The 25884-nt window shown below is 51.0% G+C and overlaps 1 protein-coding gene across 1 annotated transcript; it reads right to left on the bottom strand.

The window, feature by feature from the left end:
• Positions 1-746: 746 nt before the first annotated feature.
• On the bottom strand, positions 747-22342 carry ENTPD6 (ectonucleoside triphosphate diphosphohydrolase 6). Its single transcript, XM_068153598.1, has 14 exons — positions 22296-22342; positions 18779-19112; positions 17072-17148; positions 16135-16278; positions 13994-14069; positions 11886-11921; positions 9489-9577; positions 7625-7704; positions 6729-6793; positions 6278-6379; positions 5562-5702; positions 4130-4186; positions 2587-2699; positions 747-2160 (listed from the first exon to the last, which is right to left on the bottom strand). Exons 2-14 carry the CDS (start codon positions 19035-19037, stop codon positions 2077-2079), a joined length of 1323 nt encoding a protein of 440 aa, XP_068009699.1. The 5' UTR covers positions 19038-19112; positions 22296-22342; the 3' UTR covers positions 747-2076.
• Between the last annotated feature and the right edge of the window lie 3542 nt (positions 22343-25884).

Here is a 25884-nt window from a genome sequence, read left to right as displayed (position 1 = left end):
GCAGCCGGGGCCGGCAGCGCCGCGCCTGCGCCTCCCCCGCCCCGCGGCGAGGCGGAGCCCCCGCACGGCCGGCGCCCGGCCCGGCCCCCGGCGCGGGGCTGGCCGGGGGGGCGCGGGGATGGCCCGGGGGGGACAGGGCTGGCGCTGGGGCTGCGACGGGTAGGAAAAGGTTCGGGAGGCAAGAGGTGGCATGGGAGGACAGGGATGGTATCCGCGGCTGTGGCGGCGAGGGGAGGGAAATGGCTGGAGGAGAAAAGGATGGCATGGGGGGACAGGGCTGGCAGATGGGGGACTGAAGTGGCATGCAGGGACGGGGATGGTGTGGAGAATGGACAGGGCTGGCTGGCATAGGGGGTTCAGGTGGTGTGAGGGGATGGAAATGGCTTGAGGAGAAAAGGATGGCATGGGGGGACAGGGCTGGCATAGGGGGGACTGAAGTGGCATGGAGGGGTGGGGATGGTTTGTGGGGGGACAGGAATGGCATGCAGGGGCTGAGATGGTGTGGGGAATGGACAGGGCTGGCATATGGGGTTCTGGTGGTGTGAGGGGATGGAAATGGCTTCAGGAGACAAGGGAAGGCATGTAGAACAGGGTTGGCCTATGGGGGCTGAGATGGCAGGCAGGGAACAGGGATGGTATCAGGGGCTGCGATGGTGTGAGGGGCTGGAAATGGCTTGAGCACACTCATTTCTCTACCCACCTGCCCTGCAGGCTCCAGTGCCAAAAGCCACGCCACCATCACCAGGTTTTTGTTTTAAATTGGGGTTTTATTGTCAGTACAGCAGGGTTCAAGTGTCCCCTGTACAGTCAGCTGCAGAGCCAGCAGCCAAGCAGGCCACCACACAACATCTCACTACCCCCTGGAAAGGACAAGGCTGTGGCCATGAGTGCAGGCACTGCTGGCTCTTCAGGAGGCTGGACTCTTTTGCACCCCAAGAGACCACTGGGGTCTGCTCTGAACATCCAGACAGACACAATGCAGTTTCACAGTTAGATTACAGCGTGCCCTCTCCAGCTCCTGCCACCTCCAAGATCACTCCCAGCCCACCTCCAGGACACTGCTGGAGTGGTGCACTGCAGCTGCCCTGCCCCAGCTCAGTGCAGCAATACATTCATTTATCAAGTGAGATGCATCTTCAGGAAGCAGCACCCAGAATGCCACAGAAGTGCTTTTTATCCCAGGCCCTGCAGCAACCTTGCCAAGGCACAAATGTCTGTGAGGTCCAAGAAGCCATGCTCAGGCCTTCTTTTTTTTGTAGCTGCATCTTGCTGCTCAGTCACCCTGACCAGCTCCAGAACTGCCAAATCCCTCATTAGCCCTGTACCCAACTCCCAGGCCTTGCTCACTTTAAGTCATCCACCACCTACCTCCTAACAGCCAGGGAGCCAACAGTAGGCTGTAGGCTTTAACCCTACAGGGTGTCTGGGCTGTGATTTATTCTTCTTGAGTCCATGTTTAGTTTCTAGAGCGCTCCTGAGCTTTTCCAGCTCAGCAAGTGGAAAGCAGAGCTGAGACTTCCTGTTTCAGAGGCATTGCTGGGGCGAGGGCATTGTTCTTGTGCAAAGACACACAAGTTCACCTTCAAACACGGAAGTAGTAAAAGAAAAGTCCTCACTGAAAGCTGCTGGCCAGCAGGAAAAAAAACCCACCCTGAAATCAGGATGGTGAAGAGTTCCTTCTGGAGTGATCATTTCCTACAGCGACTTCAGCACAGTACAAGCACACAGTACAGGCACATTCCAAGAAAACACCCAACAAAAAGAGGTTTGTTTTTCTCATAGAGATCACAGATGGCCTGCAGAGTCCTGGATTTCCCTTCAACAGGGATCAAAATTGAACAGCAAGCTGACTGCAGGCCCTGCCAAATCAAGGCTCATCCTTTAGAGAGCGGACTCTGCGCTGCAAATGAAAGTGCAATGACGGAGGGGTCTTGGCAGGGGGTGGGAGGGCAGGGGCCCAAGTTCATGAGGAACCCCCAGAGCATTCTGGAAGGCAAACCCCCAGGCCCTTCAACAGATTCTCCTGTGTTGAGCTTCCTAGAACTGAGATTCCCCAAAAGTAACCTCCAAGGAGCTTTAGTACCTATTGAGTGAGTCGATGTAGTGGAAAGTGGCTCCCAGCGCCCAGCTCGTTTCAACGTTGTCAATTTTCCTGGCAAGCTGGAACAAAACAGAAACAAACAAACCCAAACCAAGTTAAATCCCAGTTCTCTGGAAGAACAGGCAGAGATGTGCTGCTGAGAGGCTTGGTTTAGGCCAGCCTTGGCACAGTTAGACAACAGTTGGACTACATGATCTTGAAAGGTCTTTTCCAACCAAAACGATTCTATGAATGCAGTGTTGAAAGTTGTCACCAGACAGTTAGCACCACCCTGGGGACAGTGTCCCTCCACCCCTGGGGACAAAGCCCCTCCACCCCTGGGGACACTGTCCCTCCACCCCTGGGGACACTGTCCCTCCACCCCTGGGGACACAGCATGTGTCATTAGCAAGAAGGCAAATCAAGAACTGAGCTCCTGGCACGACGACAACTGCCTTGGCACCTTCCTGCCAACTCTCCCCCCAGCAGTCCATTTTGTGCATCACCTTAAAGACTTGGCTCTTGGGGAAGCCAAGTTCCTGCAGGAGGAAGGTGATGTATGTGAGGTCCATGCAGAGAAAAGGGCTGCTTCCAGGGCTGATTTCCATCGTCTTGCATACTAAGGAGAAAGAAAGCAGCGTCTGAATGCACACTCTGGACTCAGGGCTGGCATCAGCCCAAGCTCTGAAAAAAACCCTCAAATGAATCCACAAAACACCTCTTGGCAGTTGAGTTGCACAGTGATGAAGCTTGTTACAATGGGGCTGAAAGGACATGTACATGTTAGGAGAAGCACAAAAGCTTTGGCACACTGGAGGAGAGACCAAGGCCTTCTGTCTCTCCCCTAAGACAGCTGAGCTCCTTGCATCCCTGCAGGAAAGGATGAAAAGGCTGTCCCAACTTTTCTTCTATTGACTTCAAACCTTTAAAGAAAATCTGAAGAGCCTTAGGTGTGTTGTGTTTCCCAAGCCTAAGCACTCAAGGGGAAGGGGAAAAAAAAACACCCAAAGACAAAAGAAAAGATAAAACCAAACCAAACCTCACTTCCTTTCTCGGGATTACACAAACGGCAGTTCAGGAATCAGAACTGCAACAATTGTTTGGTCAGTCATAGAATTCATCAAACACCACCCCCCCCCAGAATGCAGGATTAAAGAAACCCCAGAATGCAGGATTAAAGAAACCCCTAATGGCTTTTTCCATCTGTACATCTGCACAGGCAATTCCCTCTGCAGCTCAAGAAGCAGAAAGCTAAGAAGTGGTTTTCCCTCTTTTCCAATTAACAGTCAAGCACACAAAGAAATCTTGAGCCAAAACCAAAAACTACCTGAGATCAGAGCAGGTGATGCTCAGGACAGCTGTCTTCAAAGTTCTATTTCAGGACAATTGCTAACTGGATAAGTTTAGCACTAATTCTTGTGAGAGTTTTGAAGTGTAAATATTCTAAGGGTGTGCTTGACCTGAGCTGCAAAAGCAAGAACTGATATAAAAATCATAGAATGCTCTGGGTTGGAAAGGTCTCCAAAGGTCATCCAGTCCAACCACCCCCTGCAGTCAGCAGGGACATCCTCAACTAGATCAAGTTGCCCAGAGCCCTCTTGAGCCTCACCTTGAATATCTCCAGGGATGAAGCCCCAACCACCTCCCTGGGCAACCTGTTCCAGTGTTCCACTACTCTGCAGTCAGCAGGGACATCCTCAACTAGATCAGGTTGCCCAGAGCCCTCTTGAGCCTCACCTTGAATATCTCCAGGGATGAAGCCCCAACCACCTCCCCTGGGCAACCTGTTCCAGTGTTCCCCTACCCTCATGGTGCAAAACCTGTTCCCAACATCCAATCTAAATCTGCTCTGCTCTAGTTTGAAACCCTTTGCCCTCATCCTATCGCTGCAGGCCTTTGTCATAAACCAGATTTTTCAGAAGTAAGTAGAAAAGTTGGTGAGATGCTGTGGAGAGGGAAAACCAAATCAGGCTTCTTAGCACATCACACATTTGCCACCTGGGTATGAGTTTACACACAACCAGCAGTGTGTGTCTGTGCTTTACTCACCATATTTAGCTGCAATTTCAAAGTCACCAACAGTCAAGCTTCCTCCTTTTTCTTTATCTAAAAAGAGAGAGAGAACAAAACCCCCACCACAAACCCAAGGTGCTCTTTCATGGGCTTTGCATAAAGGCAATTGCAGTTTCAAGTCATAAAAGTTCTTTGGCAACCAAACCTTGAGCCACTGAAATCCATGACAATACTCACACTTGCTTTAAAGGGAAGAGACCTGTGAGAGAGTCAATTATTCCTATAGCTTGGAAAGCCTTGGTTTGTGGTTGTTATGTATTGTTTTATAAAGGACCTTTATTCCAAGAGCCTAATGGAAGGGTTTATAGACTCTCACCTTCTCCCCACATCTCTGCCACCCTGCCCCTGGGATGCCTGAGCACACTGAACGCCTCTGACCAGATCCGACAGGTCAGTGCAGTGCTCTGCAACCTGTTACAGCTGGAATTATTTGTCAAGCAGAGTGGCTAAGGAAAGAGGGGTGTCCAAACTAGCCTGAGGTCTCATAATCTGCTTTCTACCTCTGAAGACAGCCTTCTGTGCAGCAGCACACTGCTGGAAAGGAGATGGGAGGCATTCTGAACAGACACAGAGTGATGTGAAAATCTCCATGCCAGCTAGAAAGGTCAGGGAAGCAAGCCCAAGATCACTTCACTGCTCAAGAAAGGTGTTTATGACTATAAGGGCTTTTTTTTCCCCTCTCTCTTCCTTTTTGATTGCAGTTAATCAGACAACTGTAAAATCATAGAATCAGAGAATGTCAGAGGTTGGAAGGACTCTCCAAAGATCATGGAGTCCAACCCCTCTGCCAAAGCAGGGTCACTCAGGGCAGATCGCAACAGGAATGCTCCCAGACAGGTCTTGCAAGGAGACTTCACAACCTCTCTGGGCAGCCTGTTCCAGGGCTCTGGCACCCTCACAATAAAGAGGTTTTTCCCTCATGCTGAGGTGGAACTTCCAGTGTGCCAGTTTGTGTCCACTGCCCCTTGTTCTAACAAAGAACTCCACTGACAAGAAACTGGCCCCTTTTTCATGTCAGACAGATGTTCCCATCCCTTCAGCATCCCAGGAGCCTCCCTTGGACACTCTGTAGTCTATCCCTGTACCTCCTGAACTGGGGACCCCAGAAATGCACCCAATACTCCAGATGTGGTCTCACCAGGGCATAGAAGAGGGGTAGGAGAACCTCTCTCAACCTGAGGACCACACTCCTCTTGATGCACCCCAGGATTCCATTGGCCTTCTTGGCCAGAAGGGCACATCGCTGTCCCAAGGATAACTTACTGTCCACCAGGACTGCAAAGTCCTGCTGGAAATGCAGGCAGTTTGCTTCCAAAACCTTCCACAAGGTGCAAGCATCATGATTTGTGCATTAGCACTTCCTCCAGGTGTGTCATTTGAAATGAAATCTCCACAGGAGCACACATACCTATGAGGCCAACCTCTGCTGCACGGTCATAGTAGTAGGAGAAAGTGTAAAAATCCAGGTCCTTCACTTCCTCAGCTCTATGGACTTTCTTATACAGCACCTTGGCCACTTTGTTAGAACAAGACTCGTACAGAGGCTCACCTAAAAGAAGGCAAAGAAACCCAGCATGTTACAGGCAAATTACATAGAATCATGGAATGGTCTGAGGTGGAAGGAACCTAATCATCTAATTCCAACCACCCTGCCATGGCTAGGGACACCTTCCACTGTCCAACCTGGCCTTGAACACCCAGGAGTTACATACACACAAAATTCACCTAGGATCTGCCAGGAAAGAGGCTTCCTTTGCACAACCTTTTAAGCTCTTCTTAGGCAACTGCAATCTGCATCTTTTTTCCACTTAACCATCCTCAGCATGAGACTGTGTGATAGATCAGGGATGGACAATATCATCTGAGGCAGAAAGGTTTTGAAAGCCCTGCTCAGGGACTGCTCAACTCCTCCTGCATTACTGCTAGCAGCTTTACTGACTGGATACACACACCACAGCACAAGAAGAAAAGAGCTGCACAATCTCTTTAGCAGCAGCAGCACATCAAGAGGAGCCAGACAGAACAGTAAACAGAGGATCTAGTGTCTCTGCAAGAGGCTGAGTGTATCATTTACTCTGCTAACAGCACACTGGCCTAGATAGGAAGAGTGATAAATCACTATACCTGCCTTCTGTCCTTTAATTTTGTACACTATCTCAGCATGCTGCCACTCAGATTTGAAGCCAGGTGGTAAACAAGGGCTGATCAATTCCTCCCCTTCTCCTACTGCAGAAGTAAAAGAAAGCCACATTAAGGGAAGAAACCTGGAGTTAAGGTTCAGATCACTCATCCCCAGCACTTCTCCATCCTGTCCCACAGCCTCAGTAAGGCACCTTTAAGCCCCAGCCATGGCTTAGATATCCCATTCCCTCCCTCAGGGCTGACAGGAATCCAAGTCTTCTGGGATCCAGCAGTGTCACCTCCTGCATTCATCTCACATGCACCCAGCCATGGTGACAGGAGTCCACATACCACTTAGGAGTCCAGTGCAAAGGGGCCAGGCAGCTCCTCCCCCCACAGCAGGGCTGTGTACCCTATGCTTAGAGCCAAGGCTCAGGGAGTGTCCATAACTTACAGGGTTTCCCCTCAACTCCTCCTAAAATGGCAAGCCTTGCTGACATCAGCCCGAGTCCCAGGTAACTGCAAAGAGACAAAAACCTCTGAGTAACATCCTTCCTCTGATCCACTGCTGACAACATGACAGCATGGGCCCAGCCACATGGCTCCAGGGGGAGGCAAGAGCAACAGTGTGACACCCCACTCTTGCATTGCTCTTAGCCAGAAGGATAATCCCTCTCTGAAAAAGCACAGGCAATAGCTGCCAGCAGTCATCAGGCTCTTGAAGGAAGCTGAAGGCATTCCCCTAACATTTCTCCTCCTCCCCTCAAACAGAGCACAGCCTTTAGCATGCAGAGCTTACTCTTTCTGAGCCCAAATGCACCTCACAACAAGCAAAGGGTGGGATAAAGCTGCTTCCCTCTGCCTCAAACACTTGGAGCAGGGGAACAGAAATGAGGAGGAAGGACTGACAGATATAAAGTGCTATGAACTGACTGCAGTCCCCACTCTCCATCCTCCTGTGCTGCTCCATGGGGAAGAGGCAGAAGAGTTGGGAATGAAGCTGAGCCTGAGGAGGAGCAGGGGGGGAGAAAGGGGTATTCATTATTTTGTTATTATTTGACATTATCCTAATGTTTAATTGGCAATCAGTTAATTTCTAAGCTGAGTCTGTGACCTCCCTCTCCTATCTTGGCAAGCTTTTTCTTCCTCCTGTCCTGCTGAAGGGGAGCAACAGAGCAGCTAAGTGGGCACCTGGTGGGCAGCCAAGGATAACCCACCACAAAAACCTGGCTCAGGTTTCTCTGCTTTTTCCCAGCATTGATTTGAAAGCACCCAACTTCAGCCAAACATCTCACTAGCTCCATAAAAAGCTTCTGCCCATTACAGAGTGCTCTCTTTCCCACAACCAACCTGTAGGAATAAAGCTTGTAGGTGTGGTTAAACATCTGAAATGAAGTCGTGTGGCCAGCTGGTGACGTCTGCAGAGTTGCCTGGAGGGAGAAAATGGTGTCACTGCAAGGTGTCTGCCAGCAGAATCAAACATCAGCAGCACCACAGAGTGACAGAGCCATGAGGGTTGGAACAGACCTCCAAGGTCATCAGGTCAAACCAACAACCTTCCACAGCATTAGGAAAGACATGAAACAACCCTAACAGGGTTCAAGGAGACATTATGGATTTGCCAGTGTTTCATTTTGACCACTGATTCACAGAGGCACAGAATGGTTTGGGATGGAAGGGACCTTCAAAATCACCTAATTCCAACCCCCCTGTCATGGACAGGGACACCCTCCTCTAGATCAGATGGCTCAAGGCCTCCCCCGACCTGGCCTTACACACCTCCAGCACAACAAAACCTGGAGTTCAAACACTGTCTTCACATGAAGCTGGTTCAGTTCCTATTTTACTCCACACCAAGTTGCTGTATGAAAGAATTGACTTAATTTAAAAGGAATTTCTAGTCCAGCTCTTAACTGCTTTTGTCAAGAGGCCACATAGCAACTACCTCTTCACATGACCCCTGGGAGGGAAAACGGAATGCAAGGTAATATGAAAGCCAGGCACACATTAACTTCCTACTCAAGTGAATTCAGCTGTGAACTTCCACAAGCCAGAGGAAAATAACATCACTCTGCTGGCCAAGGAACAGTGAGGACCAGCCTGTGGTCTGGAGAAATGACAGGGTTATCATCTAAAGCACTTTGCAGCCTCTTCCCCAAGCGCACCAAGGCGGCTAGCGTGGCTGCGAGGAGCGAAGCTCAGGCCACGGTGCTATTGAGGCTGCTCAAACCTTAACACCATCCCTAAGGCCAAGAATTTCCACACCCCAGGCTCTTCACACCCCTTTTGGTTCTGCTGTAAGAGCACAATGTGTTGATCAGCCCAGGCTGGGACACTTGAGGCAGCATCCCAACTCTCTGCTTTTGTGTAGCTTTAGTATGAACTGTATCCTTGCTCAGGCCAGAGCCTTGCAACTCCACATCCACGTGGCCTCCAGCACAGACCACAGGAAGCTGGCATGACAAACATCAGCCAGGTACTGTTTAGTGCAGAGTAACAGCTTAATAACAAGAACAGTTTCCTAACAGTTCAAAAAGCAACCATTCATAAATGAGTGAACTCAGGGAAACCAGAAACAAGGATGGAGAAATCACCTTGAGTTCTGAAAACCTAATACAGGCTAAATGTTGGACTTGAATTCCTTAACAGCACTGAGCTCTTCAGGGTAAGCAGCACAAACTGAGAGAGAAGGATTAAGACACTCAGGCAAAGCTGCATTTTCCCCAGGATAAAGCACCCCTGGCAGATTCACCATATAGAGTCACAGAATTGTTTGGGTTGGGAAAGACCTCTAAGACCATCAGGTCCAACCATCAACCTAAGACCACCATGGCCATTAAACCATGTCCCAAAGTGCCCATCTCTTGGGCACCTCCAGGGATGGTGACTCCACCAGCTCCCTGGGCAGCCTGTTCCAATGCCTGGCCACTCTCTCAGTACAGACATTTTTCCTCATGTCCAACCTAAGCCTCCCCTGGCACAATTTCAGGCCATTTCCTCTTGTCCTGTCACCTGAGATATGCATCACTGCCCCATGGAGGCAGAGTTAGGAATGCTTCTGTGACTGACTAGAACAAGGAAGAGGTGCCCAAGTGACCTGGGGTTCCCTGTCAACAGCATGACTTGATGGCACACTGACACAGCCCTGCTCAGTTTCCAAGGGAGAGCAAAGCGAGCCGTTCGTGATTTCTGCCGCAGCGTTCGCCGGCGTTACCTCCATGCGTGGAAGGAAGGTGATCTGTGTTGATCCACCACCCAAATCCAGCATCCCCACACTTCTCTTCTGTGGATCATCTAGGCTGCCTGAAATGTGTGAGAGAGCAGAGGAAGACATGGGAGGATGTTGTGAGAAACTGGCTGGGCACTACACCGTCAGAAGTACAGGGGGAAAGAGGGCAACCTAACTCCACCTGACAGCTTCCACTCAGCACCCAATTATACCATCAACTACCAGACACTTCTTTTGGCTTTATCAAGGTGACCTGAAAATCCCCAAGTGACAAAGTTCCTCTCATTTCTCTGGTGGCTGTTCATGCCCTAATTACAGCAGCTTTGGTTATTGGATTCCTAAACATTTTTCCAGTAGGTGCAAGGAATCCTTTTACAAACTCTGCTCTGGTAACCACTGTGCAGCAGAGAGGAATGTGGCTTCCTTGGCCACCTCTCCCTGATCCCTTAGAAATATTCTGCAGATTCCTATGGCCAAGGGGATGACAGACTGAAAAGAACTGGTCTAAGACACTCAGCTCTCTTGGCTTTCTTCCTGCTGCCAAGCCAGACCTCTCTTCTCATTTAAATCCAGCTCCTCTCAGTCAGATCCCTCAAACACCCCTTCCTGACAAGACTCATTCCTGCCAAATATCACAAAATACTTCTTGGTAGCTTATGTTTGAAGATCTCTGACCCTTCCTGTGAGCATAAAAAGCTTCACAGCACTCCATACAGAGTGAGTGCTGACCAGAGTGCTTGGGTATGGCAGACTGCTTTACTCATGGTCAGAAAGGCCTTAGTTCCTCCTTCACCCTTTTCTTTACTCTTCAGCTACCCTTTTCTGACTCAGCAGTGTAAACAGGTGTGGGCTTTCTGTGGCATAAATCCATAAGGAAGCAGCACTGCACTTTCTTTCACTCTGTGAAAGCAGCTGCCAAGCACATCCAGAACATCCATGTGAGGAGAGGGGAGAGGAGGAGAGGGGAGAGGAGGAGAGGGGAGAGGAGGAGAGGGGAGAGGAGGAGAGGGGAGAGGAGGAGAGGGGAGAGGAGGAGAGGGGAGAGGAGGAGAGGGGAGAGGAGGAGAGGGGAGAGGAGGAGAGGGGAGAGGAGGAGAGGGGAGAGGAGGAGAGGGGAGAGGAGGAGAGGGGAGAGGAGGAGAGGGGAGAGGAGGAGAGGGGAGAGGAGGAGAGGGGAGAGGAGGAGAGGGGAGAGGAGGAGAGGGGAGAGGAGGAGAGGGGAGAGGAGGAGAGGGGAGAGGAGGAGAGGGGAGAGGAGGAGAGGGGAGAGGAGGAGAGGGGAGAGGAGGAGAGGGGAGAGGAGGAGAGGGGAGAGGAGGAGAGGGGAGAGGAGGAGAGGGGAGAGGAGGAGAGGGGAGAGGAGGAGAGGGGAGAGGAGGAGAGGGGAGAGGAGGAGAGGGGAGAGGAGGAGAGGGGAGAGGAGGAGAGGGGAGAGGAGGAGAGGGGAGAGGAGGAGAGGGGAGAGGAGGAGAGGGGAGAGGAGGAGAGGGGAGAGGAGGAGAGGGGAGAGGAGGAGAGGGGAGAGGAGGAGAGGGGAGAGGAGGAGAGGGGAGAGGAGGAGAGGGGAGAGGAGGAGAGGGGAGAGGAGGAGAGGGGAGAGGAGGAGAGGGGAGAGGAGGAGAGGGGAGAGGAGGAGAGGGGAGAGGAGGAGAGGGGAGAGGAGGAGAGGGGAGAGGAGGAGAGGGGAGAGGAGGAGAGGGGAGAGGAGGAGAGGGGAGAGGAGGAGAGGGGAGAGGAGGAGAGGGGAGAGGAGGAGAGGGGAGAGGGAGAGGAGGAGAGGGGAGAGGGGAGAGGAGGAGAGGGGAGAGGAGGAGAGGGGAGAGGAGGAGAGGGGAGAGGAGGAGAGGAGGAGAGGGGAGAGGAGGAGAGGGGAGAGGAGGAGAGGGGAGAGGAGGAGAGGGGAGAGGAGGAGAGGGGAGAGGAGGAGAGGGGAGAGGAGGAGAGGGGAGAGGAGGAGAGGGGAGAGGAGGAGAGGGGAGAGGAGGAGAGGGGAGAGGAGGAGAGGGGAGAGGAGGAGAGGGGAGAGGAGGAGAGGGGAGAGGAGGAGAGGGGAGAGGAGGAGAGGGGAGAGGAGGAGAGGGGAGAGGAGGAGAGGGGAGAGGAGGAGAGGGGAGAGGAGGAGAGGGGAGAGAATTAACCCCATGCAGTCAGAGCTAGTGTCAGACTCTACAAAGGCAGACTCTACAAAGGAATACAATTCTCTGGAATCTAATAAAATGGACACTCCAGGGAGTCATGAGAAAGGCCACAATTAAACATCTAGGAAAAGGGACTAAATCCCTCACTCTGTCAAGCACATGGCCAAAATCTGTATGATTTATGTAACAAAACCCCAACTAAAGAACTGCTGACATCCTTACATGCATGCCCATGTACACATACCTGTTAAAAAATTGATTGTGATCCAGGCTGAAACACCTAGTAAGGAGAGAAGATTCAGAAGAGGCAGTGTTAGATCACAGGGCTTGGTTTGAGCTAAGCACAGCAACAAAGCAGATGAGCTGTACTACAAAGTCTTCCTGCTGCAGGATCTGTTCAGCTGGGGGGATTTTTAACTGCAGCACCTAAACAAAATCAGCAGCAGCTCACAGCTTGTTACCCACCAACTGAGACACTGCCTGCCACGAGCACTCCTGTCTCCCTTTCACAAATCATAGAACAGTTTGGGTTGGAAGGGACTCTAAAAATCATCTAGTTCCACCCCCCTGCCATGGGCAGGGACACCTTTCACCAGACCAGGCTGCTCAAGGCCTTGTCCAACCTGGCCTTGAACACCTCCAGGGAGGGGGCATCCACAACCTCCTTGGACAATCTGTTCCAGTGTCTCACCAGCCTCACTGGGAAGAATTTCTAACACCCAATGTAAATCTCTCCTCTTCCAGCTTCAATCCATTCTCCCTCATCCTATCACTACAAGCCCTTGCCAAAAGTCCCTCCCCAGCTTTCTTGTAGGCTCCTTTCAGGTACTAAGAGGCCTCTATAAGGTCTCCCCAGAGCCTTCTCTCCTCTTCTAGCTGGAATTCTCCAAAGGATGTCTAGTTGAGAGTTAAGCAAAGAAGGACCTTCAAGAAGGGTGAAGAGGCTCTGCTGAGCTTCCCTGATCCACCTTGCCCAAAAGCCAGTGTGTCCACAACTGTCAATGGCTGTTGAAACCCAAGATTGGAACAAAGAGAACAACCTTCTACACCAGAGATTGTGTCATATTTGGAAGAGAAGCCCCATATATATCAAATGTCTGAGGAAATCTGTGTTTCACAGGTGAGAAAGTCACAAAGGCTTCAGCCCTCAGCTGGGAGGCAAGGCAATGACTTGAAATCCACATTGCTCTTTTCCCAGGAGAACATCCCCTGGCAGGCTTGGGTCTGATGCCAGGCACTCCACTTTCCTCTAAGCATTTTGGTGAGCCACCCTTGTTTCTCTCTTCTCTTTGTTTTAGAAAGCTTTCCCCCACAAATTAGATGACTCAGTGCTCCTTATGTTAACAGATTCAAACATTTATCTCTGTGGTTGAAGCTGAAGGCATGCTGGGGAGCACAGCTCAGCTCAACCCTTGGCTGAACCAAGAAGGCTGTCACTGCTGTGAGTGATTTGAAAACAAAAAGAAGAACTACAGTTGTCCTTCCATTAAGCAGCTAAAAAAACCACCCAAAACCCCCTCATAAACAGCTGACTGTTGGGTTCTAAGCAGATTGAAATCCACATTTCAACATCTGATCCCTTAGAATTTAGATATTCTTCACATTGGGTTTTGTCCCACTGTAAGAGACACAGAGATCTGTTGGGAGAAGTCCAGAGGAGGGCCACAAAGATGATGCAGGGGCTGGAACACCTCTGCTATGAGGATAGGCTAAGGGAACCAGGATTGCTCAGCCAGGAGAAGAGAAGACTCCAGGGGGACCTTATAACTGCTTTCCAATACCTGAAGGGAACCTACAGGAAGGCTGGGGAGGGACTTTTTACAAGGGTGTCCACCTATAAGGGGAAATGGACACAGTACTCAAGGTGCAGCCTCACCAGTGCTGAGTACAGGGAGATGATCACTTCCCTAGTGCTGGCTGCACTACTGCTGCTCCAGGCCAGGATGCTGCTGTCTCTGGTGGTCACCAGGTCAGTTATAAATAACATGAGGACCAAATACTTCCAGAAAGCTCTAAGGAGCACTGTCAAGAGCAGAGCATGCAAAACCACTTGTTGAAGACCATCTCAACAAGCAGACACCAAAGAAGCCTTTCCAGCAGTGCTGACAGCACAGTGGCTTTCTGGTGATCCCAGAGGAACTGCTCAGCACACAGAGCTTTGGAAAGCAGGACAGGGTTCAGGACTTCAAACTGGAAAACACAGCACAAGTTCTCTTTGGCTGGCCCTGCCTGAGGCAGCAGAAAATCTCTGTCAAACCTGCTGTTTGTGGGTTCCCACCACAGTGAATGGGGACTTGTCACAGTGCAGCAGGAACCTCCAGAACTGCAGAAAGGATCTCCACAGAAGCCTACCTTCATCAGTTCCATTCATTATTGACACACAGTTGTCCCTCACGAAGAAGGGGGAGGCCTGGAAAATCTCCTTCACCTGTAGTTCAGAATAAAAGCTACACTCAGAAACCTTTCTTCAGCCAGCAAGCAAGTTGTATTCTATCTTAACTTCTGGGTTTTCACATTGTAGTTTCACACAGCTGCTTCTCTTCTCAGGCTGGATCCTGACTGCTGCTCATCACTGTGGCAAGTTCAAGAGCCCAACAAGCATCAGAGGGCACTCTGCTATACAAGATTACCAATTCACACTCTCTCTGCACAGTCTCCCCACAGGGGTGGGGGTTTATCAAGCATGAAGACTACTCAGAAATGCCATTTCTAAGAGGTGAACACAGGTAGAGAAGGGAACCCAGCTTACTTCACTGCAATTTCTGTGCAGTAGAAGCACCACAGAGGCCTATGGACACAGATCACAGGATGTTAGGGGTTGGAAGGGACCTCCAAAGATCATCAAGTCCAACCCCCCTGCCAGAGCAGGAGCATAGAATCCAGCACAGGTCACACAGGAGCACATCCAGACAGGGCTGGAAAGTCACCAGAGAAGGAGACTCCACAACCTCTCTGGGCAGCCTGTTCCAGCACTCTGTGACCCTCAGAGTAAAGAAGGTCTTCCTCATGTTGAGGTGGAACCTCCTGTGCTGTAGTTTACATCCACTGCCCTTGTCCTATCACAGGGCACAACTGAGAAGAGGCTGTCCCTTCCTTCCTGACAGCCAGCCCTCAGATATTTATATGCATTTATTAGATCTCCTCTCAGTCTCCTCCTTTCCAGACAAAACAGCCCCAGGTCTCTCAGCCTTTTCTCCTAAGGCAGTGCTCCAGGCCCTTAATCATTCCTCTAACCCTCCATGGACTCATCTCAAGCCCCTGTCCCTCTCCAGCTGGGGTGCCCAGGGTGCAATATTCCAGGTGGGGTCTCACCAGGGCAGAGCAGAGAGGAAGGAGAGCCTCCCTCTATCTGCTGGACACTCTCTTAATGCACCCTTGCTCTCAGGAATGCCAAGGGAATGGCATTTTTTCAAGGAGCATGTTAGCTGTTAGAGGTCCTTTACACTACACCCTACATGAGGTAGTGAAGTCCTGGGTTCCCAGAGTCCTCTAAAGGAACAACTGCAGCAGTTCCAGCTGAAATTCCTTGTGTACAAGAACAGGCCAGCTGGCAGGCAGCAGGGAACACAACACAGTAAGAGAATTGTTTCTGTTGGAAAAGACCATCTAAGATCCTTGAGTCCAGCCATCAACCTAAGACCACCATGGCCAGGCCTACACATTTCTTGAATGACTCCAGGGACAGTGACTCCACCACCTCCACAGGCAACCAATTCCAGTGCCTGACCACTTGTTCTGTGAAGAACTCCAGACCTGTCAGTTTGACCCCAGTGCCAGGGAAGGTCATGCAGCAGGTCATCTTGAGTGCCATTATGCAGCAAGGGCAGGGCAACCAGGTGATCAGGCCTGGGCAGTATGGGTTCATGAAGGGCAGGTCCTGGTGAACCTGATCTCCTTCTACAAAAGGGTGACCTGCTTAGTGCATGAAAGAAAGGCTGTGGATGTTGTTTAGCTGGACTTCAGTGAAGTTTTTGACACTCTCCCACAGCATCCTCCTGGAGAAACTGGCTGCTCATGGCTTGGATGGCTGAAGGAACTGGGCTTGTTTAGCCTGGATGAAAGGAGGCTGAGGGGAAACCTTCTTGCTCTCTACAACTCCCTGAAAGGAGGTTAGAGCAAGGTGGGTGTTGGTCTCTTCTTCCTATTAACAAGACATAGGAGGAGAGGAAACAGCCTCAGGTTGCACCAGTGGAGGTTCAGGTTGGAGATTAGAAGAAAGTGCTTCCCTGAAAGGGTTCTCACACACTGGATCAGGCTCCTCAGGGAGGTAGTTGAATTCCCATCCCTGGGGGTGTTTAAAAGGTGCAGGGACATGATGCTGAGGGCCATGGTTTGGCACCAGCCTTGGCAGAGTTAGGTAACAGTTGGAGGTCTTTTCCAACCAAACCAACTCTATGACTCTGTGAAGGTAAAGGAGTATGTAGCTTACATAGAAGTGACCAAGTTTTGCCACAAGACTTCTGGAAAGCAACCCAAAAGACAAGAAGCTGTACCTTATCCAGCAGCCTCTGAGCTTTCTCTCCTGGCAGCAACCGTAGGCCAGCTGTGGCCTTCAGGACCAGAGGAGTAAACTTCCATAGCTCCACAGGAACTTCCTTCTTTGCCACCTCCAGGAGGTCTTTTATTCCCTGGCCACTCTGTGAGCAGAGAAAGAACAAAAAAAAAAAACCCAAACCCCCCATCAAATCTTAGAAACTCTTCAGATTTGCCTTCCCTGGAAAGGCAAAAGGGTGATCAGAGGTATGATTCACTGTGAACATGGAACAAAGACAGGTGGATATCCCAGGGGGTTAGAAGAAGGTGAGGGACTCACTATCTCCTGCCATGTGGGTTCAATGGGGATTGCCCAGATCAAAATTGAACAAGAGGAGTCACCTTTTCAAACATTGACACAGAGCTCTCTGTAACTGAATGCTTTGGTTCCAAAAGATGAAAAAGGCAGCAGGACAAATTCTTGGAGGGGAAAAAAAAAGACCTTTGGGACCATGAAAACACTGTGGGCTGGGTGTGAGTGTGGATCAGGAAGCCCCTAAATCCCTGTGAGCCAGGAGGTAATGAAATAGGAGAGAAGTCACCTGGCACTTGGCCTGGCTTTCAGACTGTCTTCCTGAGAATCCAATTCTGGTCAGCTTTAGAAACAGCTCTGCTTCAATTCAACACAGATCTTTGGTTCTCTTCTTCAGCACATCAAAACTCTTGAGGCAGAGGTATGATGAACATCCCCTGTGGTTAACTACAGCAGCACTGAGTGGAACTGGATGCATTTTGCTCCTTGCTCCTCTGCATGTCAACCAACTTTTCCTGTGGGCTCCTATCATTTGGAGACACTTCCCCAGACTAAGGCAGTTTAGCAGCATGTGATTTGCAAGGCATATGGAAAGCAGGAGGTTTTGGGGGGACAGGATTTGGCAGTAACAGAAACAGAATTACCTTCTCAACATCATCAGCATATGCAGACAGACCTGGCTTCAGTGCTTTAAACGTCTCATGGGTTAATTTGGGAGTCTCTGTTCAAAAACAGGATTCCAGGGTAAGTAATGGTACCAACCATGCTGCATACACAAACCCCAAGCCCCTTCACTGATTACACAGACTCAGAGAATGGTTTGGTTTGGAAGGAAGCTTAAAGATCACAGTATCACAGTATCACCAAGGTTGGAAGAGACCTCAAAGATCATCAAGTCCAACCTGTCACCACAGACCTCATGACTAAACCATGGCACCAAGTGCCACATCCAATCCCCCCTTGAATACCTCCAGGGATGGGGACTCCACCACCTCCCTGGGCAGCACATTCCAACGGCCAACAACTCTCTCTGGGAAGAACTTTCTCCTCACCTCAAGCCTAAACTTCCCCTGGCACAGCTTGAGACTGTGTCCTCTTGTTCTGGTGCTGGGTGCCTGGGAGAAGAGACCAACCCCCTCCTGGCTACAACAACCTTTCAGGTAGTTATAGAGGGCAATGAGGTCTCCCCTGAGCCTCCTCTTCTCCAGGCTAAGCAACTCCAGCTCCCTCAGCTTCTCTTCACAGGGCTGTGCTCAAGGCCTCTCCCCAGCCTTGTTGCCCTTCTCTGGACACCTTCAAGTGTCTCAATGTCCTTCTTAAACTGAGGGGCCCAGAACTGGACACAGGACTCAAGGTGTGGCCTAACCAGTGCAGAGCACAGGGGCACAATGACCTCCCTGCTCCTGCTGGCCACACTATTCCTGATGCAGGCCAGGATGCCCTTGGCCTTCTTGGCCACCTGGGCACACTGCTGGCTCATGTTCAGGCAGCTGTCAATCAGCACCCCCAGGTCCCTCTCTGTTTGGCAGCTCTCAGCCACTCTGACCCCAGACTGTAGCTCTCCATGGGGTTGCCATGGCCAAAGTGCAGCCCCTGGCACTTGGATTTGTTAAATGCCATCCCATTGGACTCTGCCCATCTGCCCAGCCTGGCAAGGTCCCTCTGCAGAGCCCTTCTGCCCTCTAACAGATCAACATCTGCTCCTAACTTGGTGTCATCTGCAAATTTGCTGATGACTGACTCAATGCCCTCATCCAGATCATCGATGAAGATGTTAAAGAGCACAGGGCCCAGCACTGATCCCTGGGGGACGCCACTGGTGCCTGGCTGCCAGCTGGCTGTGGCACCATTCACCACCACTCTCTGGGCTCAGCCTCCAGCCAGTTCCTAACCCAGCTCAGAGTGCTGCTGTCCCAGCCACGAGCTGACAGCTTAGCCAGCAGTTTGCTGTGGGGGACGGTGTCAAAGGCCTTGCTGAAGTCCAGGCAGACCACATCCACAGCCTGCCCACATCCACCAGGCAGTCACCTGATCATAGAAGGAGATCAGGTTGGAGAGGCAGGACCTGCCCTTCCTAAATCCATGCCCTTGGCCATCCTTCAGGTGCAGTTATTGCCCCCAGGATAATCTGCTCCATCACTTTCCCTGGCACTGAGGTCAGGCTGCCAGGCCTGGAGTTTCCAGGTTCCTCCATCCGACCCTTCCTGTGGATGGGGACCACGTTGGCCAGCTTCCAGTCACCTGGGACCTCACCTGTGAGCCAGGACTGGAGGAAAATGATGGAGAGCAGCTTGGAGAAGAACTTTCTCCTCAATGGGTAATTCCACCCCCCCAGCAGGCTTTGGCCATACCTTTGGGTTGCTGTGTAAACTTAAAAATGTGGATGCGAGTCCCTGTGCTTCCTGCGTCAAACATAATCCCGTAGAAGACGGCCAGCCCCGCGGTCAGCGCCGGCTGGCTCAGTTTGTCTCCCCTCCTCTCCACCAACCCTTCTGTTGCTGCCACCAGAGGCTTGGAATCCAAGTGCCACTTGATGTAGGCAACATAAATAGCTATGCATGCCAAAATCCCAAAAGCAAAGGAGCGCTTTGATATCTTCATGGCTTCCATTTATCGGACGTTTCGGTTCTCCCCTTCAGCCAACGTTCCGTCCTTCACACGGAGCAGGGGGCTCTCACATCACTCCTGTAGAGCCAGCAAGAAAAGGAAGAGCAAAAAAAAAGAGAGAAAGGTTTGGCTTTGTAAACCTGCTGAAAGGGTGCAAGAGTCTGATGGTTATTTGGTAAGGGACTTAGAGGAGCAAACCGGACAGGATTTGTGCCCGCGACTCCTTCAGCACCTGCAGTAAGGCTGAGGTATCAGATGCTGACTTCAGTGCTCAGCTAACTCAGGGAAACCTGCAGTTAAACCACAGAATCATAGAACTGTTTGGGTTGGAAAAGACCTCTAAGATCATCAAGTCCAACCACCAACCCAAGATCACAGTGGTTATTAATCCACGTTCCCAGGTGCCACGGCCACAGGGTTCTTGAGCACCTCCAGGGATGGAGACTCCACCACCTCCCTGGGCAGCCTGTTCCAGTGCCTGACCACTCCTGCAAGAAAGAAGTATTTCCTCATATCCAACCTAAACCTCCCTTGGCACAATTTCAGGCCATTTTCTCTTGTTCTGTCATCTGATACTAGGGAGAAGAGACAGACTCCCACCTCACTCCAACCTCCTTTCAGGGAGTATGCAGAGCCATGAGGTCTCCTCTCAGCCTCCTCTTCTCCAGACTAAATAACTGCAGTTCCCTCAGCTGCTCCTCACCAGACCTGTTCTCTAGACCCTTCACCAGCTTTGTTGCCCTGCTTACACTTACTCCAGCAGTAGACTCCTGCATTCTAAGTTCTGGGATTCACCTGCAAAGCACCTGTAAAATCCCACTCTCCCATGTTGCTTGCCCTACCCAGCAAATGCCTCCATGGCTGCTGGATGCCTACAAGACTGCACTCTACAGTGGTTCAGAAGGAATACATCCATCCTCCTTCAGCATGTCTTTGTGTTCTACAACTGTTTTTATGACATGAAGCTGCAGAAGTCTTCCTCCCCTATTGCTACTGAGGCCTATGAAGGAATAGACTAAGGAGAATTCAGAGAAACTAAAGTCACTGAGGTGGGAAGAAACCTCAAGAGATCTCTTATCCAACCTTCTGCTCGAAGCACAGACAGCTATGGGGGCACAACATGCTGCTCATGGCTGTATCCAACTGCATCTGGAAAACCTTCATGAATGGACATCCCACAATCTCTGTGGGCAACCTGAATCACACACAGTTACCTTTGTTAGTTCCTGGAGAGTGAAGGAGGTCCCAGAACAAGGACAATTGAAAAATCAGTGTTTAAAAGGCATAACAAGGCCCAAGGAATTAGAGCAGCCCTCTGCCCCCAGCTCCAGTAACAGGAAAGCAACCACAGCTAAGCACAATGCAAGAAGCCTACAAGCATTCAGATGTCATCATTCAGATGATTAAAACTCAGGCAGCAGTGATTTATGGGGAGCAAATACCATTGTGTCGTTCTGCTGTCACTCAGCACCACACCTCTGCATCTCTGAAACACCTCCAGGGATGGAGATTCAACCCTGGGAGCCCATTCTGGTCTTTGAGAGCCCTTTCAGCCAAGACCTTTCTTCTAATCTCCAACCTAAATCTCCCCTGGTGCAACCTGAGGCTGTTTCTTCCTGTCCTGTCACTTGTTACTACTGAGAAAAGACCAACACCCACCTCGCTGCAACCTTTCAGGGAGCTGTAGAGAGCAATGAGGTTGCCCTTCAGCCTCCTCTTCTCCACACTAAGCAACCCCAGGTGCCTCTGCTGCTCCTCACAAGATTTGTCCTCTAGATCCTTCACCAGCTCTCTTCATTGCCCTTCTCCAGACCTGGATTCTACTTCATGAATTCATGAATCATTCTACGATTCCATCTCACAGAATCATAGAATCAATAAGGTTGGAAAAGACCTCAAAGATCATCAAGTCCAACCTGTCACCCAACACCTCATGACTGCTAAACCACAGCACAAAGTGCCAGGTCCAATCCCCTCTTGAACACCTCCAGGGATGGTGCCTCCACCATCTCCCTGGGCAGCACATTCCAATGGCTAACAGCTCTCTCTGGGAAGAACTTTCTCCTCACCTCCAGCCTAAACTTCCTTCCCCTGGCACAGCTTGAGACTTAAATGCCTTTCTTTTAAAGAGGACACCAAAACTGAACCCAGGACTCAAGGTGTGGTCTGAGCAGTGCTGAGTACAGGAGGCCAACCACTGCCCTGGTTCTGCTGGCCACGCTTTGCCTGACCCAGGCAATCAGGGAAATTGCATTAAAAAAACCAAACAAAACAAAGCAAAAGAAAGAAGGAAAGCAAAAGAAGGAAGGAAAGCAAAAGAAAGAAGGAAAGCAAAAGAAAGAAGGAAAGCAAAAGAAAGAAGGAAAGCAAAAGAAAGAAGGAAAGCAAAAGAAAGAAGGAAAGCAAAAGAAAGAAGGAAAGCAAAAGAAAGAAGCAAAGCAAAAGAAAGAAGCAAAGCAAAAGAAAGAAGCAAAGCAAAAGAAAGAAGCAAAGCAAAAGAAAGAAGCAGAGCAAAAGAAAGAAGCAAAGCAAAAGAAACAAACCAAACCCAAGAAACAAACCAAAACCAAACATAAACCAACCCCAAACCACAACCCCCTCCAAAAAAAAGCCCACCCCAAAACCAAACCAAAACACACACACACACAACATTAAAATTAAATAAATAACAATAATAATAACAAACCAAAGCCAAACACCAAGCAACAACCAAATAAAACCGACAAATCTTTGTGCCTGCTATCAGCTGACACCGAGATGTAGGATGTAGGCGGCACACACAGAGGGCAATTGCTCCGATCCTCCTGGTGCCAGAAGGGCCTCGACTGCAGCTACACGAGAGCTGAAAACACAGCAGGGGAGGGAAGCAGCAGGCACTGGAGAGCCCTAGGAGAAGGCAGCAATGCCCCCCGCGGGCGAGAGGATGCCGGCAGGATGAAGGGGGTCGTCGCAGCAGCAGCCCGCACCCTCTACCCCTACGTTCGCCGGGAGACACAGGGTTAACTGTTCCCTGCCTCCGACGTCCTGCACAGGCGAAGCTCTCCGCCTGCCACAGCCGGGCGTGGGGCAGGTGCTCGCCGCGGCAGACAGCCCAGGCCTGCAGGGCTCCGGCACGGCCCCCGGGGGGGTGCGGGCGGCGCGGCCCGCCTCACCCCACCGCACCCCACGGGCCGCGCGGCCCTCCCACGCGGGACCTCGGCGCCCACCGCCTCCCCGCAGCGCAGCGCGGCCACCCCCGCACCCAACCCACCCCGCACTCACGCCGCCGGCGCCGCCATGCTGCAGCCGCCTCGCCGCCCCGCCCCGCCCCGCCCCGCCCGCCTCGCCCCCTGCGCAGGCGCGGTGCGCCCCCCGCGGCTGTCCCCGGGGTGGAGCGACTGTACCTTGGTGTCCGGGACGGGGGCTGGCTGCGGGAGCTAGGCGGAAACGTGCTTTAGAGAGAGCGAAACGCCACGAAAGCGGAGAGGGAAACAGTCCCTGAGGTGAGGCAGGGGTGGAGCAGAGCAGGCTCTGTGCGAGGGGAGAGAGGGACCCTGGGCTGAAGGAGATCACTGAGCCACGGCAGGTTCACCGAGAGAAGGTCGCACGGGAACGTGCCCAAGCGGGTTTGGAATGCCTGCAGAGATGGAGACTTCACCACCTCTCCGGGCAGCCTCTTCCAGCGCTCTGTCACCCTTAAAGAAGTTTTTCCTCATGTTCAGATGGAGCTTCTTACGCTTCTGTCCTGTCACTGGGAACCACTGCGAAGAGACTGGTCCTCCATCCTTCTGACACCCAGACTAAAACCACACAGTTCTCAGCCTTTCCTCATCAGGGAGATGCTGTACTCCCCTAACCATCTTTACAGCCTTTTGTAGTTCACCCAGTGGTAGGGCAGCAGCCCCCTCTGTGCCACTGCTCAGATCAGCCCTGGCAGGAACTACTTTAGCCCATGGCTTGCTTGAAGGTGCTTACAAGTTTTCATTGGCCTGAGCAGCTGGTGCCATCTCAGCAATTTCACTTGGAAAAGACCTCTAAGATCATCGAGTCCAACCTTTGACCTAAGGCTACCATGGCCACATGTTCCCGTGTACCACATCCCCACATTTTTTGAACCCTTCCAGGGACAGTGACTCCACCACCTCCCTGGGCAGCCAGTTCCAAAGCCTGGCCACTAATGCTAAACCCAGTCTTAAGGAGTTTGATTCCCAGCTTTGGTGACAAGCACACAGCAGCAAAAATTAAGAAAACAGATGAAGGCTGATGTTTGGAAACAGAATGCAGAGCAGAGGTTTAAGCAGTGATGCTGTTGGCTGCTTGCAAGCAGCTTACATCCCCCCAGGGAGTGCTGCTGTCACTCCCGCAGCCCCATGAAGGTGCTGAGAGACCCAGCGGTAGGAATGAGTGTGGTCTCCCAAGATGTTACCTCCCTTGGAGCAGTGTTTGGAATGTAAATTAGGTTTTCTTCTTCCCCAGCCCTGTGGGTAAGCAGGCATTGAGGAGGAGCTTCAAATGATCACGAAAGTGTTTCATTTGGAAAAGACCTCTGACATCAAGTCCAACCATTCTCTATCAAAGCTGGTGATAAACCATGGCTCTCAGCACCACATCTCTGTGTCTCTGAAACACCTTCAGGTATAGGAATTCAACCACCTCCCTGGTGAGGCTATTCCAGTGTTAGAGAAGCCTTGCAGTGAAGGAGTTTCTTCTGATCTCCAGCCTAAACCTCCCCTGGTGCAACTTGAGGCCACTCCCTCTCATCCTATCACTTGCTGTTGTTGGTTACTGTGCAAACTGAACTCCCTCTCTCTTTTACCCAGATAAATTAAACTGATCTTTCAAACTATTTTGCTAACTGATTTTCATGTTGTTTAATTCTGCTTAAAAGAAATCATGCTATGAGTGGGAGAATCCTGCAAAAGAAAATGAAGGCACAAAGACTAAACAATCATTAAGATTTATGGCTCCCCCCTGCTCCATTCTATGATTGCAACACAGTCATAGAATAGCTTGGGTTGGAAAGGACCTTAAAGATCATCTAGTTCCAACCCCTCTACCACGGGCAGAGACATGTTCCACTAGACCAGGCTGCTCAAGGCCCTTTCCAACCTGGCCTTCAGCACCTCCACAGAGGGGGCGTTCACAGCCTCCATGGGCAACCAGTGTCTCACCACCCTCACTGGAAAGAATTTCTGCTAATAGTCAGTCCACAGGAAGGCTGGAGAGAGGCTGTTTACAATGACCTGTAGGGATAGGACAAGGGGCAATGGTTTCAAACTAGAGAAGGGCAGATACAGATTGGATATTAGGAACAGGTTCTTTACTATGAGGGTGCTGGAACACTGGCACAGGTTGCCCAGGGAGCTGGTAGAAGCCTCATCCCTGGAGGTTTTTAGGATCAGGCTGGACGTGGCTCTGAGCAACCTGCTGTAGTGAGGTGTCCCTGCCCATGGCAGGGGGGTTGGAACTAGATGATCCTTGAGGTCCCTTCCAACCCTGACAATTCTGTGATTCTAGAGAGCCACTCAGGTTCAAGGACTACTTGTGTTCTTTTCTTCAAGACAAAGAGTTTCAGCTGATATCAGTACTGTTTTCCTTAGTGATAGGATGGTTTTTAATCCTAAATGTAGGATGCTCTTGGTACCCATTGCTAAAGGATGCAGTTAAAGAGCCAGCAGAACAAGGTGGTGTTTCCCTTTTTCACTGGGGAAGAGAGGACTGCTGGAAAAGAAAAGCCGGTCAGGCCAGCAGGGAGCAGTGTTTTATCAGGAACACCATTTTCCCAAGGATGGGACGTGAGTGTAGAGTATTTATTTCTCATAGTTGAAACGTCTTGAGGAGAAGGACTTGGGGGTGTCAGTTGATGAAAAACTTAACATGAGCCAGCAGGGTGCCCTGGCAGCTCAGAAGGCAACTGTGTGCTGTGCTGCATCAAAAGCAGTGTGCCCAGCAAGACAAGGGAGGGGATTCTCCCTCTCTGCTCTGCTCTTGTGAGACCCTACCTGGAGTACTGCATCCAGTTTTGGTACCCCCAACACAAGACAGACATGGAACTGTTGGAGCACGTCCAGCAGCTGATCAGAGGGCTGTAGCACTTTGCCTATTGGGACAGGCTGTGAGAATTTGGGCTGTTCAGCCTGTAGAAAAGAAGACTCCAGGGAGACCTTAGAACAGCCTTCCAGTACAAAAAAAAAACTACAAAAGGGGGCCTACAAAAAACTGGGGAGGGACTTGTAGTGATAGGATCAGGGGGAAAGGCTTTGAGCTGGAAGAGGGAAGATTTAGAGTGGAGATTGGGAAGAAATTCTTTCCAGTGAGGGTGGTGAGACACTGGAACAGGCTGCCCAGAGAGGTTGTGGATGCCCCCTCCCTGGGGGTGTTCAAGGCCAGGGTGGACAGGGCCCTGAATAACTTGATTTGGTGGGAGGCAGGAGGGTTGGCAGGGGAGTTTGAACTAGATGGTTTTTAAGGTTCCTTCCAATCTAAACTATTCTGTGATACTAAACTGTTCTCCAGACCCTTTACCCTTCTCTGGACATGCTCCAGCACCTCAATGTCTGTCTTGTAGTGAGGGCCCCAAATCTGAACCCAATCCTCAAGCTGTGGCTTCACCAGTGCTGAGTACACTGGACAAATCCTTCCCTCCCTCTGCTGGCCACACTATCCCTGATCCACACCAGGATAAACTTGGGCACACATTGGCTCATGCTCATCTCTCTGTTGATCAGCACTCCCAGCTCTCTCCACTGAGCAGCTTTCCAGCCCTCTGCCCCAAGCCTGGAGCATTCAAGGGCTTGTTGTGACCCAAGTGCAGGACCCAGCACTTTGCTTGATCTCATACACTTGGTCTCAGCTCATCACAGGTCTCTCT

Source organism: Melanerpes formicivorus, unplaced genomic scaffold, assembly GCF_026170545.1.
Source record: "Melanerpes formicivorus ecotype bairdi unplaced genomic scaffold, bMelFor1.0.p_v2 SCAF_26, whole genome shotgun sequence".
Taxonomy (NCBI): domain Eukaryota; kingdom Metazoa; phylum Chordata; class Aves; order Piciformes; family Picidae; genus Melanerpes; species Melanerpes formicivorus.
The sequence above is the reverse complement of the archived record's forward strand: the minus strand, read 5'-3'. Positions and strand labels throughout refer to the sequence as shown.

Coding starts and splice junctions, on each gene's coding strand:
- ENTPD6 (XM_068153598.1), bottom strand. CDS start 19,037: ATGGAAGCCATGAAGATATCAAAGCGCTCCTTTGCTTTTGGGATTTTG. Junction 11,922..13,993: donor AATGAATGGAACTGATGAAG/GTAGGCTTCTGT, acceptor TCTCCTTACTAG/GTGTTTCAGCCTGGATCACA. Junction 2,161..2,586: donor CCAAGAGCCAAGTCTTTAAG/GTGATGCACAAA, acceptor GTTTTGTTCCAG/CTTGCCAGGAAAATTGACAA.